The 17,085-nt window shown below is 38.5% G+C and overlaps 1 protein-coding gene across 1 annotated transcript in view; it reads left to right on the top strand.

Annotated features, from left to right (window-relative positions):
- mpp7b (MAGUK p55 scaffold protein 7b) overlaps positions 1-17,085 on the top strand; it is a 75,503-nt gene that overhangs the window by 24,195 nt on the left and 34,223 nt on the right. Inside the window, exons 8-13 of the mRNA XM_082174011.1 lie at positions 1,217-1,357; positions 4,128-4,209; positions 4,939-5,024; positions 6,076-6,150; positions 6,263-6,459; positions 7,621-7,685. Of these exons, the coding sequence (XP_082030137.1) occupies positions 1,217-1,357; positions 4,128-4,209; positions 4,939-5,024; positions 6,076-6,150; positions 6,263-6,459; positions 7,621-7,685 (646 nt within the window). The remainder of the gene's footprint in view (positions 1-1,216; positions 1,358-4,127; positions 4,210-4,938; positions 5,025-6,075; positions 6,151-6,262; positions 6,460-7,620; positions 7,686-17,085) is intronic.

Below are 17,085 nucleotides of genomic sequence, written 5' to 3' on the forward strand. Positions count from 1 at the left end.
CTCAAGAAAGGTGGATTGACATATCCGACTTACTGAAAACAGAAGCAGATAAAAGTATTCCTGCTTTTATGGTGGGCTGGTGTCATTAGATAAAGTACATTAATGGTATTTGGTGTAAAATCAATCCAAGTTATGAGTATTTCTTTCTTTTCACGGGTTGTCTGTTGTAGGCTTCTTTTGGATCAGATGATTATATACAACTGATAAAATATCGAAAATGTACATTACTCTCTGACATCAAGCATGAACTGGACATAAAAAGAAAGAAAATTCACATTTAGAGCTGTTACAAAACAGACCCACACATTAAGTTTATAGAGTTCAGGAGTTTTACTTATGAGGGCCTTGACAGCTTTATTTGTGATTGGTCTAATGATATGTTGCTTCTTGGATCGTTTGTTTGGCTCTCACATTTTATAAGGCAAAACTGGGTTGCCTCAGTGAGGTGATATTCAGTGTGGAAAGATACTTTATCAGGCCAAGTGAGAAGACCAATCAACTGTGTTGATTATTGACTTACTTGATTTGCTGAGAATATTTTTTTTGGTTTGAGGTCTGTAAGATTGTTTATTTCAAATGTATTTGAAATTGCAATGTTTTGTAACATTTTAAATGTAACATTTAAAAATGACACATTTGTTCAATTTCATGTATCTTTGCTGAAGAAAAGTATTATTTATTTTTTATTTTTTTACAACTACTGACCCCAATCTTTTGAACGCTACTGTAAAGGATAATTTAATCTTTCTTCAATTCTTGCTATCTGCTATACTTGATTCTGATTGGTCAGTCATGTCATTATGCAATTATTATTTTAAATTTTTTTTATAATGACAACTAAACAGGTATTTTCAGACTCCATAAATTATGTATTTTGACCCCCAAAATATGCATTTCTTTCATGGGCCCCTTTCTTGAAGGCATATATTGTTATATATAAAGACCCTTTCGTAACATAAATCTATGAATAATTAAAAAATATAAAGACAGTATGGTAAAAACCAAAGTTTTTTATTGTCTTTGTATTAAAGCAAATTATATAAATAGTTCTCGGCAAAACGTTTATCTTCTTTCTACCCACTATTATAATAATGTTAGATAAAATTATAAAGTTGTAAAAATAAATGCATTTTCCCCAACATTATCCCATAGAAATACTGCTAACCGAATTCCCGACCAGATAATTTCATACCTGTGCTCTCATTATCCTCTTCAGGCTTTTCTCTCAGTGCATGACATGGTGGCCCAGAAAGAGTTTGATCCTCGGTTGCCGCCTCTGCCTCCACTCCCTGATAACGATGAGAAAGAGGAAGATTCGATCAAGATTGTTTGCCTGATGAAAAACCAGGAGCCACTGGTAGGTCCCTCTGGATAACATGAGTAAAACATATATAGTCCATTTATATCATTCTGGTTAAAACAGGTTACAGTAGTAGAAGCTCAGCAGTTAATTCATTGAGATCTGCTTCAGCTTTAAATATAAAGTACATTGGACTCCCTTCAACCCTGTCAACTATCAGAAACCTTTAAAAACTTAATTTTGAAGAATAATGTTTAAAAATCATCCATAGGTTAACTTTCCATTCCTCATGTTTAGGTAAAGGTCATGGTTCTGAAGTTGATTAGGAATCAATTGAAATCAACTGAAATTGATTACTTCGCTGAATTGTTTTTGATTGTAATCAGCAGAACACTAATAAGGTCAGCATATTTAGAGGGAAGATTTGGATTATCCTATAATGCTAAGAGTATCAAATTGCAACCTGGATCAGTTTTGCCCTCAACTCTACCTCCAGAATCATATTTTCCATCACTGAACAAAACCATCTGGACTTACAATTGTGTTAGTTAAATGGGATGCTTTGAATACAAATAGGAAACACTGAACAGCACTCTGCATGTAAAACGCATGACTTCAGATTGAACCCTCTCAAACAAGGTTTATCTTTTTACTGTGGGTTATCCTTCTACTTCTGACGCACAATGTGGCTGTATTCCCATTCACAATGCATAGCTTGTAAAATGGCGATTTTCTCCATTATTACTCCTTTTGTCTATAACATCTGGCGAATTATGCCGAAGGAGGAAGCCATTTGAATGAGGCTTTTTGAATTACAGAGAATGAACGGAAAGAGCATCATCAGTTTTTGGTACGACCGTGACGAAGAGTCCCTCCTTGCCTTGCACTCACTAGACTCAATGTTTTGTTTTTCATCTGTTGTCTACAATGATTGTGATTAGAATGGAATAGTCTATGATGAATTAATCAGACGACAGTCAAATACACAAAATATTCTAGAAGTCTGAAGGGAACAAATAGATGCAGTTTCATCAAATACAAATCTGTCTTGCCTATATACACTATATACCATTCAAAAGTTTTTTGTTTGTTTTAAAAAAAAAGAAATTAATACTTTTATTCAGCAATAAAATTGATCAAAAGTGACAGTAAAGACTTTTACGCTGCTTCAAAAACAAAATTCAAATTAATGCTGTTCTTTTGAACTTTCTATTCATCTCTGAATCCTGAACAAAAGTGCATCATAGTTTCCTCAAAAAATATTAAGCTGCACAACTGTTTTCAACATTGATAATAATAAGAAATATTTCTTGATCACTAGATCAGCATTTCAGAATGAAGGATCATGTGACACTGAAGATTGGAGTAATGATACTGAAAAATAAGCTTTGCCATCACAGGAATAAATTACATTTTACAATATATTTAAATTAATATATATATATATATATATATATATATATATATATATATATATATATAACATTTTTAAACATTACAGTTTTCACTGTATTTTTAAATGATTAACATAATAAATAAATAAAATAATCTACTGACCCCAAACTTTTGAATGGTATCTATCTACACTTTCTTTTCTTGTATTATTTCAGTGGTTTGTTTCTCAGTTTCTTTGCATATAGTGATCTAATCAGTGTTGCCAAGTCTGCGGTTTTCAGACCAGGCAGATGGGGTTAGTGATCAGTGATTAAACCATTAACCTTAAATATGATCGTTTTGTCTTGGAGCAGAACCCATCTGTTTTCTCTGCACCATTAGTAGTGAGCTATAAACACTGGTTCGTGGCTTTTCCGTGTTCTATTTAAGAAGCATGTGAAAGAACTAGAAGGTTCTCCACAATCCAGAGATCTTTTTGTGCTTCTAATAGGGGACCTGAGCCCTGTGATTAAGGATTACAGGCCATTTTGGCTTCTGTGGTCAAGGAACTATGCAGGGCCTCCTAACTCCTGTATCAGTGTCCCATGTGGCTTGACTGCCATCATTGTCTGCTTCTAAACAGGCTTGTTAAAGCTTGGTCTCCAGGTCATGTCAGAGGCCCTTTGAGGATTAAAATGTTCTTTTAACCATAGTTTGGACTAGTTTATTTCAGGACCTCTGCAAGTTGTTAATATATTTTGGAGAGTTTAACCTATACAGTATTAGTGCATGTGGTGTGGTGGCCATGGTTGGTGTATTGATTGTCCTGGGAGATGAGGCATGTGAAAACAGAAATTATTTTTCTCTCTAAGCAATGTGAGATGGTGCTGATTAAAATGGACTTGAAGCAAAACACAGTTGTGTATAATTTAGAAAGGTCAAATCTGATGTGTGTTTAGATCTAATGAACCTGAAAGATTCATTTCACTGGCTGCTGATCCCCCCTTCCCCCCTCCTCCAAAAGGACAGATGAAGGAAAGACAACTGATCTGATGTTTGACATATGTCAGCAAGCTGTGTGATTTAAACAAAAGCTTTTTTTGTCTTAATTTGAGCTTTCATGAATAGAGTTTTCCTCATTAAGTTTGACTTATTCGTCATGGTTTCATGGAACATTTAACACTCAGCTCCCACTGCATAACGTGTTTAAGATTCCTATTGTGATATTCACACCTGTATTGCCCTTTCTAAAGAAATTTCTGTCCAGATTTCTACTTGGACTTATCCTGACAGTCACATATTGATTTACAAGGCAAACTGGGATTGTTTGCTAGGAATGGGTCCCTCCAGATATATGAACTTATGCTTTACAGTCGATTTGCTTTGAATGAATTTTAAAACCTTAGACTTGTATTTCTGAATGACAGCCTACAGACCCATTTCTATGTTCCAGGGAGCCACCATAAAGAGAGACGAGTCCACTGGTGCTATAGTTGTAGCTCGGGTCCTGAGAGGAGGAGCTGCTGATCGGAGTGGTGAGATGCACTTTAAATGTATTAATATTATAACCTCTTTCACCATTGTGTTCTTGATCAACACTCTTATAATTAGAAACTAAAATTGTGTATAGGTTAATGCCATAAAATAACCCTTTATGTTGACCTGAAATGGACATTTCCCATCTTATTGTGAACAATTTTGTAACATTTAATCAAGTGAAATGACAGACTTTTTTCTAGTGATGTATGCTGGGCTTCTCCAATCATTTAGTCAGCTTAAACCCCGCCCCTTTCTTTCAAAAGACTGCAAGCTCACATTCAAATCTGCAAGTTTATTATCATAAACCAAAACTAAGACAAAAGCGAGTAGTTTCAAAACATGTAACTTGCATGTTTTGAACATGTAACATTGTAAACTTAAAATATACATCATGTAAAACAACAACAACAACAACAACAACAACAACAAAACCCTAAAACTAAATTAAATACAGGCTAAAAACACACTCAAAAGTCTTGCTTATTTAAGAGAATTCTGAATGCTACTGTCTAAAGAAATTATGCACATAAGACAACAGTGTAATATACACCCCAAACATGTTATAGTTATAGTTATGCTTATAGTTCCTGAAGCTGGATTGTGAGTGGTTAGTGAATAAGACACACGGAGCTTTGTACTGAAATAACTGAATTCACCTCACAATGTTCGACGTAATTCTTTCTGCCGATTCTTTCTTCTCATTGCTTCATTGGTGGATGCCACAGGTCTAATCCGTGAAGGTGACAAACTCAAGGAAGTCAATGGAGTTCCAGTGGAGGACAAGAACCCAGAGGAGATCATTCCCATACTAGTATGCGTTGCTGGTCAGTCGCCAGCGTGTTTGGATGCTGGTTCCCCGCATGGGATGCTAGTGTGCTGCTGTCCCCATCAGGCTTCTTAATTAGCTTAACCAGCAAACCTCTCTTGGTCAACACGGATTGACCTAGACCAGCAATATCCAGAATAGAAACTGATGTTAGTCTAAGCTGCATGCTTGAATGTGTTTGGGCATTTGGTGTGTCTGTGCTTTAATTTGATGTAGTGGGCAGTTGTGTTTGAGGGTTTTCTGGAGCCTTACAAATTTGCATTCTATCTTTGTTTATACACTACTAGTCAAAAGTTTGCAATAATTATCATTTTTTTCAGAAATCATTCTAATATGCTAATCATTAATGTTTTGTATGTTATACCCCACACTTTTGATTGGTCAGTAAAATAAATAATATTATTAATAATATTATTTTTTATCAAAAGGGACAGTAAAGTCATCCATAATGTTTCAAAAGATTTGTTTAAAAAAAAAAAAAAAATCTTTAACTCTCGTCAAAGAATCCTGAAAAAAAGGCATCATGCCTTCCACAAAAAATATTAAGCAACAAAAAATGTATAACAATAATAACCATTATTAATAATTAAGCACCAATAATAATTGCTAATAAATAAGTGCCATGAGCATATAAGAATGATTCCTGAAGACTATGTAATGATGCTGAAAATTCAGCTTTGCCATCACAGGAATAAATTACATTTTAAAATATATTGTTATTTAAAATTGTAACAATATTATTTACAATTTGTACATTTTATGTACACAATATTAATATTTTTTACTGTATTTTTGGTCAAATAAAGGCAGTCTTGATGAGCATAAGATAAATATTTTCCTGTTATCACTGTAAAGCTGCTTTGCAACAATTTGTATTGTAAAAAGCGCTATATAAATAAAGGTGACTTTACTTGACTTCTTTCAAAAACATTAAATAAAATCTTAATTATTCCAAACTTTTGACCAGACTAAGTGTTATTCAATCTGAACCTTGTAAGCTTTTCTTGAGCCTGTATGTCCTTATCACATCCTCTAGGCCCATTCAGAAGGAGCAGTGACCTTCACAGTCATCCCAGGCACCAAAGAAGAGCCGGAGACCATAGAAACCAAGGTCCCTTGATGAAAATCAAAGCGTACAGAGTCGTTTTCTGCATTGCATTTTACACTCCAGATAATTTAAGCCATAATTGTTGACATCAACATGTGTTTGTGGATTGTTGCAGATCTTTGTGAGGGCACTTTTTGACTATGATCCCCAAGTAGATCCCGCTATTCCATGCAAAGACGCCGGGTTGGAATTCTGGAGAGGAGATGTGTTGCAGATTGTAAGCCAAGAAGATGACACCTGGTGGCAGGCCAGACGGCATGGTGACGCCAACCTCAGGGCTGGATTGATTCCCTCAAGACAGCTTCAGGAAAGGTAAGAAAACTTTCATAATCAGACTGTTGCAAAGTTTCACTCCAAGTCTAGACTGAAGAAACTAAATCCTTTTGTTGTCAGAGTCATACACAGATGTTGTCAGTCAGACTCAGATCCTGTCATCATGTTCCCAATGTTGAATTAGATACAGTCAATGGCTACTCAGTCTGACACTCCCTTAGTCAAACTTTAAATCTTGTAAGAAAAACAATCAATCTCATCAACATTTAAATAAAATGTCTTTTGTCTGGACACTGGGGTCCCTGGAAAGACAATGGGAATCTATCAGCCTGCTGAGATTTTATTATTTGTGTGTCTTTCAACTGATGACATGACAGTGACATCATTGAAAGGTTTACTATAGGCAATAACTTGATCTAGTCTCAGCCTTAGATGACACGTTTACCACAGTCCGTTCACTGACCGTCTAATACGTCCCAAAATCATATTTAAAAGCTAGTTGATTTATGTGCATTTGAATAGTTTGCCAGATTAGTTAAATTGAATCATTTGAGACACTTCGTTACAAATAAACTTGATATCAATGAACAGAATCGTAAAAGAGAGTTTTGTCTGTGAAATAGTCTGTATTTATTACTTTTAGACGTGCAGATCACAAAATCTATATCCATATCCATATCTTTTTTTTATTTTTTTTTTATATATTTTTTTATTTATAATATTCACTACCATTGAAAAGTTTGGGGTCAACTTTTGGGTTTGGGTTCTGTAATCAATACTTTATTCAGCAAGGATTAAATTGATCAAAAGTGACCGTTAAGACTTTTACATGGTTGCAAAAATGAATGCTGAATATATATATATATATATATATATATATATATATATATATATATATATATATATATAGTCAAAATAGAAAACAAAATACTACAAAATAGTAAAAACAGTAATAGTATGAAATATAATTACAGTTTAAAATATAACAAATTATATTTCATACTATTACTGTTTTTACTATTTTTGATCAAATTAATTCAGTTTTGGGGAGCATAAGAGACTCTTGACTGACGCCAAACTATGTTTTGACTATGCGAGATTGAACTTCATCTGACTTTAAATAGACAGCTTTACAATATTTATGAGAAATTAACTGAAGCTAACTGTGTTTTCAGCATAGTTTCAATGTTTTTCCTACAGGAGAGTTACTTTACAGAGGCCTGAAGTTCTGTTTCACCCACCCAGAGTGTCGAAGGCATTCGGCGGTAAGCTCAGAAATCCCTGACATTTACTAGACAGAGCTGTATTAAAACAACATGCAGATTAGACATTATTTGAAAAATTCAAATGCTAAAAATATCCACTCTCTCTAGTCATGTCCAAAATGGTGCATTTGATGTGCACTAGCAGACTTTAGCCCGGCAAGGCAGTAGGGTGTACCTTTAATTTGGACCCTCATTGAGCCTTCACTGAGAAATCATGTCAGATGTCTCATTAAGAGGAAAACTGCTAGAGCGTAGTGCATTGGGAAGTCCAATACATTTTTTTATTAGCTTGACATGCGTTTCTAATAGGCTGAATATTAATTTGCGAGTGATATTTTTGCTGAGATCGCCACTGGCGACAATATAATTTTACATGTGATTTTGCAGTGAAAAAAAAAAACTCACTGAGTTACTCAGATAGAAAACTACAGAGAAGTGTCAATGAATGAACATCCAAAAGTGCAGGAAGGCAGTGTCTATTTTGTGCACACAAAGTAGCTAAACTCCAACAGCCATCCATAATCGCACTAACTGACACCTTTAATATGTCACTTTTAATGTGTTTGTTAGTTTTAGTAAACAATTAACAAACTTTCAGCTTTCAAATTCTGTCAATTTTATCACAAAATACATGCAATAAATGTTGTTTTGGTGCTCTTTAATGTGGCCTGAAAGATCGCTCAATCAGCATTTCGACCTTGGAAAGAGCTTGTATAAAACAGCTTAAGTCAAATGTACTTCAGAAAAGCCATTCTATACTTATAATTTCGTTAGTCAGCTAGAAAAATAACTATAGAAAGGTGCATTTTGCTAAATATATCCACTATATCACATAATCCTGATATTTTTATTTAACCTGTTGTCTACATGAGAAAAAATGGAAGGAGCTAAAAATGAAATTCAACATCGCCCATATAATTGCATGTGAAAAGCTGCCTTTCACCAAATTTATCTATAAGAAAAATAGATTGGGTGTGTGAAAGACATACAACAACGTTTATGGGATGCATTAGGAGAAGGCCACACTATACTCATTGGCCAAGTGATGCTGACATTATTATGGTCTATGACACTGGTTCAAACTGTGTAAAGAACAATTCTTTGTGACTGTATGTAGTTCTCAAGTTGGAAAAGCAATTCAGTTCCAACTTTAAGTGTATCTTAGATCCCAGGACACCTACAAGATGGATGAAAATGCTGATACTGTAGAAGTAAGGCCACACTATACTCATTGGCCAAGTGATGCTGACATTATTATGGTCTATGACACTGGTTCAAACTGTGTAAAGAACAATTCTTTGTGACTGTATGTAGTTCTCAAGTTGGAAAAGCAATTCAGTTCCAACTTTAAGTGTATCTTAGATCCCAGGACACCTACAAGATGGATGAAAATGCTGATACTGTAGAAGGAGGGCAGACCTGACAACACTTGACACAATTAAATTTAATTTGGGCAAATTACAGAGCTTGCAAATCTCCTATCCTTTTAAGAGAACAACTTCTTGAGAGTCAGAAACTTGAATTGAACCTCTTCAGTAGGCTTAAAGGGAGCCAGGGACAGGCCAAGGCCAGATCCAAAGCGGGATCCTAGTGCATACTGCAAGACTCAGCCTCAATGTGCCACGGTGGAAACGTGCTACCAAAGGGTCTCTCCCTAAAGACATTCCACCCAAAGGAATGTGGTAAATAGCTATGGCCGCCACATAGACCTTTAAAGTGAACAGGGATAACCCCGCAGCGAATCGCTCCTGCAGGAACTCCAGCACTGTACCAACAGGGCAGTTCACTGGGCCCAGCTGACAAACACTGCACCAAGAAGTGAAAACTCTCCACTTCAGGGCATACAATTTCCTCGTGGAGGAAGCTCTAGAGTGAAGGATGGTCTCAACAACCTCAGTTGAGTGACCAGAATCTATGAGCTGGGCCCCCTCAGCTTCCACAGTTCTGGGTGGGGGTGAAGTATTGAGCCCCCTGCCTGGTATTGAAGGTCCCTCCTGATCAGAATCTCCCAAGGAGAGCCATCGAAGAGACACAAGATCCAAGAACCACACTCTGCCCGGTCACCGCGGGGCGATCAAGGTGAGACGGACCTTGTACCGGCAAACTCTCTCCAGAACTCCCGGAAGCAGAGCGATCGGGGGGAAAGTGTTCAGAGACGTAGCCTCGGCCATGTCTGAACCATAGTATCCAGTCCCAGAGAAGCTAGATGCTTGTGGGAGAACCAGAGTGGACAGTAAGACATCTCCGAGACACAAACAGATCCATTAGTGCCTGGCTGAGCACCCTCCATTCGCCTGGCCTCAGCCCCTGTCTCAACATGATGTCTGCTCCCTGGTTATGGCACCCAGGGATGTAAGCTGAGTGAAATCAGCTTTCCCTACGAACACAGGAGGATTTGGTGCACCAGTTTGCGGAGTGGATGTGGGCGCAAACCACACTGGTGATTTATGTTGGCGTCCACCAATGTGTTGTCTGATTGAACCCTTGAGATCTTGGAGAAAAATTCTTGAGAGCAAGAAAGACAGCCTTTATTTCCAGGCAATTGATATGCCAGGAGAGATGGTGCCCCCTCCAGAGACCTTGAGTTGAGAGACCCTCTAGAATCACTCCCCAACCCGTGAGGGGAGCATCCGTAGTTAGCATCTTGCAACAAGGAGCTCCCAACACGGGACTTTGGCCTAGGGTTTCTTCCACAAAACCAAGGCACGTAAGGATCGCCCGGTGACCTTGATCATGTGAAAAGGATTGCCCCTTGGGGAAAACCCCCTAGTCCTTAGCCACCACTGTAGGGGTCTCATGTACAACAGGCCAAGAAGTATCACTTTGAACGCTGCTGCCATCAAACCCAACAGTCTCTGAAACTGTTTCACAGTGAGTGACTGGCCTAGCTTTACTCGGTTTTCAGTTGACCAGACTAATTCAATGCATGCAGGGGAAAGTGGTCCTCTGTGCTGGAGAAAGCACACTCTTTTTGGCGTTTAACCTTAACCCCAACATTTTAATGTGCCAACACATTCTATGGCCCCTTCGGGTAGCAGCGCTCTGTTTTTGTGTGGCATGGTGTGAGGAGCTTGCTTTCAATGTTTGGGGCTGCTCCTACTCAGCAGTTCCAGAGACCTGAGAGTGGCGGGGGGAGAGCTTTTGGAATGAGTCAGAGACAGAGTCACCAAAGAGGCCAGGAGGTGATAGCGGGGCAACCATAAGGAGGCTCTTATCTTTCTCTTTGATGGCACTGAGATTCAACCATACAGTGGGTACGGAAAGTATTCAGACCCCCTTAAATTTTTCACTCTTTGTTATATTGCAGCCATTTGCTAAAATCATTTGAGTTCATTTTTTTCCTCATTATTGTACACACAGCACCCCATATTGACAGAAAAACACAGAATTGTTGACATTTTTGCACATTTATTAAAAAAGAAAACTTCAGTTTCACAGTTTCAGTGAAACTGAAATATCACATGGTCCTAAGTATTCAGACCCTTTGCTGTGACACTCATATATTTAACTCAGGTGCTGTCCATTTCTTCTGATCATCCTTGAGATGGTTCTACACCTTCATTTGAGTCCAGCTGTGTTTGATTATACTGATTGGACTTGATTAGGAAAGCCACACACCTGTCTATATAAGACCTTACAGCTCACAGTGCATGTCAGAGCAAATGAGAATCATGAGGTCAAAGTAACTGCCTAAAGAGCTCAGAGACAGAATTGTGGCAAGGCACAGATCTGGCCAAGGTTACAAAAAAATGTCTGCTGTACTTAAGGTTCCTAAGAGCACAGTGGCCTCCATAATCCTTAAATGGAAGACGTTTGGGACGACCAGAACCCTTCCTAGAGCTGGCCGTCCGGCCAAACTGAGCTATCGGGGGAGAAGAGCCTTGGTGAGAGAGGTAAAGAAGAACCCAAAGATCACTGTGGCTGAGCTCCAGAGATGCAGTCGGGAGATGGGAGAAAGTTGTAGTAAGTCAACCATCACTGCAGCCATCCACCAGTCGGGGCTTTATGGCAGAGTGGCCCGACGGAAGCCTCTCCTCAGTGCAAGACACATGAAAGCACACCTGAAGGACTCCAAGATGGTGATAAATAAGATTCTCTGGTCTGATGAGACCAAGATAGAACTTTTTGGCCTTAATTCTAAGCGGTATGTGTGGAGAAAACCAGGTACTGCTCATCACCTGTCCAATACAGTCTCAACAGTGAAGCATGGTGGTGGCAGCATCATGCTGTGGGGGTGTTTTTCAGCTGCAGGGACAGGACGACTGGTTGCAATCGAGGGAAAGATGAATGCGGCCAAGTACAGGGATATCCTGGACGAAAACCTTCTCCAGAGTGCTCTGGACCTCAGACTGGGCCGAAGGTTCACCTTCCAACAAGACAGTGACCCTAAGCACACAGCTAAAATAACGAAGGAGTGGCTTCACAACAACTCTGTGACTGTTCTTGAATGGCCCAGCCAGAGCCCTGACTTAAACCCAATTGAGCATCTCTGGAGAGACCTGAAAATGGCTGTCCACCAACGTTTACCATCCAACCTGACAGAACTGGAGAGGATCTGCCAGGAGGAATGGCAGAGGATACCCAAATCCAGGTGTGAAAAACTTGTTGCATCTTTCCCAAAAAGACTCATGGCTGTATTAGATCAAAAGGGTGCTTCTACTAAATACTGAGCAAAGGGTCTGAATACTTAGGACCATGTGATATTTCAGTTTTTCTTTTTTAATAAATGTGCAAAAATGTCAACAATTCTGTGTTTTTCTGTCAATATGGGGGTGCTGTGTGTACAATAATGAGGAAAAAAAATTACTTAAATGATTTTAGCAAATGGCTGCAATATAACAAAGAGTGAAAAATTTAAGGGGGTCTGAATACTTTCCGTACCCACTGTAAATGCCTCTCCAGGGCTGTCATAGCACGACCAATGGACCTAGCCGTCTCCTTGGTGGCCCGGAAAAAAGGATCTGTGGCCCAACACAACTCTGTGACTGCGTCAGGCCCAATTCCCTCGCCCTCATCCAGGTCTCCTAACAAATCTGTCTGGTAGGCTTGCAGCAAGCTCATGGTGTGTAAGCAAGCTGAAGCCTGACCAGACGCTCAATATGCTTTGCCCACCCAAGCTGAAGTAGTTCCGACTTGCTTGGTGGGAAGTGTCAAAACCTTTAGGGATGATGCAGTCTGGGGAGAGATAGCTGGCTAGCGTCTCTTCCACCTTAGGCATCGCCCCATATCCGTGCTCTTTGTGGCCAACTATTGTTTGTGCACTGTGAACTCGATAGGAGACCAGTTTCTTAGACAATCTGGACACCTCAGTGTGGAAAAAAGGCTGAGCTCATCAGGGCAGGAAGCGTTCGTCTCGTTTACTTTTGGGATGAACGTCCTGCTTCTCAGCTGGCCAGTCAATGTTCAGTCTGGCAACAGCACGAGTCACAACCTCCTCCAGCTCCTCATAGGCTGGAGAATGAGGTGGCGAGTCCTCAAGCTCTCCTGCTTTGATGCTTTCAACATCCAACTCCTCAGAGCTGGATATGTGCCTCACCCAGTGCCTCAGTCCATAGTGGAAGCTGTTTACAATGTATACAGACAGCCCCCTCGAGCGCTGACTGTGCATGCTCCGCTCCGCTTCCAAACAAACAACATAAAGATAATCTAAATTGTTGCTTAATATCAAATAAACAAACACAAAACGAAAGTAAATTTGGCAGCTCCTCGCATACTGCCACACACACATAAACTAAACATAATGTAAAGTCCAGGCCTGGTCCTTTCTCGTCCTTCACTGTCGTTGCTCCTCCTCTTATGCTTCCGTACCTCCTCCGTGAGATACGAGGCCGATGTGGCACACTCATTATCAATCACCACCGTGCCATTCTCTCACGGCTCTGGGCCTCACCCTGCTTCCCACAGTCAACTTTCTACTAACCCGAACCCTAACAATTAGCTGACATCTAGTTCCAAATTTATGAGAGTTAGTTGACATGTAGTTGCAAAGTTACGTATAGTAGAATGTCTAAAGTGAACTGTCGAAATAAAGTGGAAACTATGCAGTATGTTAAATAAGTCATCAAACACAACAAATAGCCTATAAGCCTAGCATGTGTTGTTTATTTTTTAGCTCTTGCTGGATGAAATATATAAACAAAGGACAGACTCCACATCCTTTACATTGTGTTAGACTAGTGAGTGATGTGGAAATGATTGTGGAAATGGAGTGATGTCACACTTAAGATCACTACAAAGACTGTTAGTGTCAGTCAGAGAGTAGAGCGTGTCTAAGGGTGCCAGGCATCTTCCTGGAGCTGCTCTCTGGAGACATGAGCTGAATAAATGACCTGATAAAGTCTGAGGAACTGCTGTAAATCACAGTGGTTCTGCCGGACATATTAAAAAATGTTTTACTATGTGCGAACACATTCATACTGAGCTACGGAAAGATTGCAGATACCCTGTTCAGAACAATCTTAGTCCATCTTGTATTGCTTAAGACATCAGGATGGACTAAGTAAAGATGATGATGTGTTGGAAGACAGGAAGACATGACACTTCTCCAGATTTGGACAGAATCTCAAAACTGTTCTTTCAGTTTTATTGTAATATTATTGAATATTATTTTACAGTAATAAATATCATTTGACAAAAATATTAATAAATACATTATATTTATGTAGTAATATAATACTAATTTTAAAATAATATTTGATGTGTATTTTGTCAAGATTTAATTAGTAGACATTGGTTAAATGTATTACTGTAAATTACACTAAACATAGAAAGGGGTCACTGGTGACCTCCTGCATGTGTTAACAGGATGTTTTATTAAAGGGCTAGTTAACCCAAAAATTAAATGAAAATTGTCTCATAATTTACTCACCCTCAAGCCATCCAAGGTGTATATTACTTTCTTCTTTCAGCCAAAACCAATCGGAGTTATATAAAAAAAATATCCTGGCTCTTCCAAGCTTTATAATGGGAGTGAGTAGAGCCTGAGATTTTGAAGCCCAAAAAAGCTCATCCATCCATCAAAAGTAATCCATACGGCTAAAGGCCTTCTGAAGCGAAGCAATGCATTTTTTTATTTTTGATGCATTTCTTTTATTTATGATGCTAATTTAGCATTTTTGATGAGTCGGACGGACGAGTGAACTATGAATATGCTTGATGTATTGACATACGCGGAAGCACAGAGGATAGAGCAAAACAAAATAAAACACTGGTCACAAATTAGAAGTCAAATAATGAGGATTTCGGTATAAGAGAAAAGGAGCTTGAGTTTGTTGCTCAGCCATATACTCTCACCTAAGCTTACGCTACTCTTACATTCTACGTCATACGTCAGGTTAGAGGTCACTCGTCCGCCGGAACTAGACTCGTGCACGGCTGTTATACTGTATACACAAAACCCATGAATTTTTATATTTCCATTAATGTAATTCAAATGAAATTCAGTTGCATCTAAAAATCTTTCCTTACTAGAATTTGCACAGGCAAACTTCCGCTTTGAACTATTTTATAATATGCTGCATTTGTTATTACAGCTTGTCTCTATAAACAAGTATGACATCAAGAAATGAGTAATGCAGGTAATGAGTAATACCTGAACACATCGGAGATAGATCAAAACTCAATATGCTGACACTCTCATCAGTTCAGTGAGAGTCACAGTGATGCTGTCCACCAAAACATGTAGTTGTCATTGAGCAAAGTCTTCATTTAGCTGCAGTATAAATTGTTGAGGGAATTAAAGCGGGGTGGAAAAGGGAGAAGCCAATAGATGGATCTGGAACAGTTTGATTTCATCTTGAAAAGCCATTGTAGGTCTGTTCAAAGCAACAGCCTTCCCAATAAAAGCTCCATCTGTGGGTTGGATGCGAGGAGAGTGACAGCTGCTCTGCGACTCCGAGTCCTCACACAGCGATGATCGACGAGGTCACTTTACGGCCTCCCCTATAACACACTCAAACACAGAGCTTGGGTCGGAGCAGAAGGTTACCAAAATGCCACGTTAAACTCAGGACAGCACCAGCATTTTTACTGGCTCTGTAAAAGCATGAAACACATCATTCCCCAATGAACCGCAGGTGAGGACATGGTTAGGACAAGTTGAGCTTGGTCACAAAAAAATTGCATTTACTATTCCGAAAATCCACTCTGGCCACAGCATGATGGACATTTGCAGGTTCTCTTCCAAAATAATTTCATTTTCCTTTCTTTTTTCAATTTATGGTACATCCATCAAAAAACCCTTGTCATCTCGTTTACATTCTAAAGCCACCAAATGAAAGACTAGAGATGAGGAGAGGTGTTTAGAGTTTTTAAAGGAATGCCCTCTGTGATGTTCCTATAATCTCATGTAGTATGAAGTTTGATTAACCCTAAAAGCTGAATGTGAAACAAAGCAATAGGTAAATTATTATTATATTACATTATATTTAATTTTTAGGGGCAGACATGAAATATCTTATAATATAATGTAATATAAAACTAACTAAATATATTTTAAAACCTGCTAAAGCTTATTGGACCCCATTTGCTCTAACTGTGAGGGTGCTGTGTAACTCTGCGACCATGATGGTAAAAATTTTGGCAGTAAAATTTGACATCATACGCTCACTGATTATACAGTAAGATTGATTAATGAAGTGCTAAGCCTTTTGATATATTTAAGCGCAGCTTCTTTCTTTGGCAAATAGCTATGTCTGTGTAATCTCAGAATGAAAATGTATTTCCTCAACATCAGAAACTTCTACAGATTGTCAAAATCAATTTTTTTCTAAAAACTATTTCTTATTTGTGAGTACAACTTCTGATCAACTCTCTCTGTCTCTCTCTCTCTCTCTTGCCCTCTCACTCACACTGAACAGACAACATGGAAGGTAATTTTTCATCCTTTTCAGCACATAATCACAAAACCGTAACCCAACTCTAATTTGCCGTTATTTTTGTCTTTGTTTACATCATGTGTAAAAAACAGTAACATTGCAAATTACCCCTTTCTTTCACCACTTCTTGATTAAGGGTTGCCCTGACTTCATTTCACATTTCACATTATTTGATTAGAGTGCACTTTTGTCCTTTCTCTCTACACCCTGCTTTCACTCTATGACCAGAAGAGGTGGACTATGGAGCATTAAGTGGCATACATATAGGTGAGGATTTATTTTTCTGAATGGTAACTGTAGCTCCATACACTGTTTAGAACATCAATGCTCAGAAATGTTGACACAGTATGACACGTCAAGTCACCTTTAGTTTATTTATATAGTGCTTTATACAATATAGATGGTTTCAAAGCAGCTTTACAGGGATCATCAGGAAAAACTGACTTCAATTCTGCTGTACAGCAGCTCTAAAAAGAAAACAGTGAACAATCATTATTCAGTTGAAGTCTTTTCAGTATTTATTC

The sequence above is a fragment of the Leuciscus leuciscus genome (genome assembly GCF_965113295.1).
Source record: "Leuciscus leuciscus genome assembly, chromosome: 6".
NCBI lineage: Eukaryota > Metazoa > Chordata > Actinopteri > Cypriniformes > Leuciscidae > Leuciscus > Leuciscus leuciscus.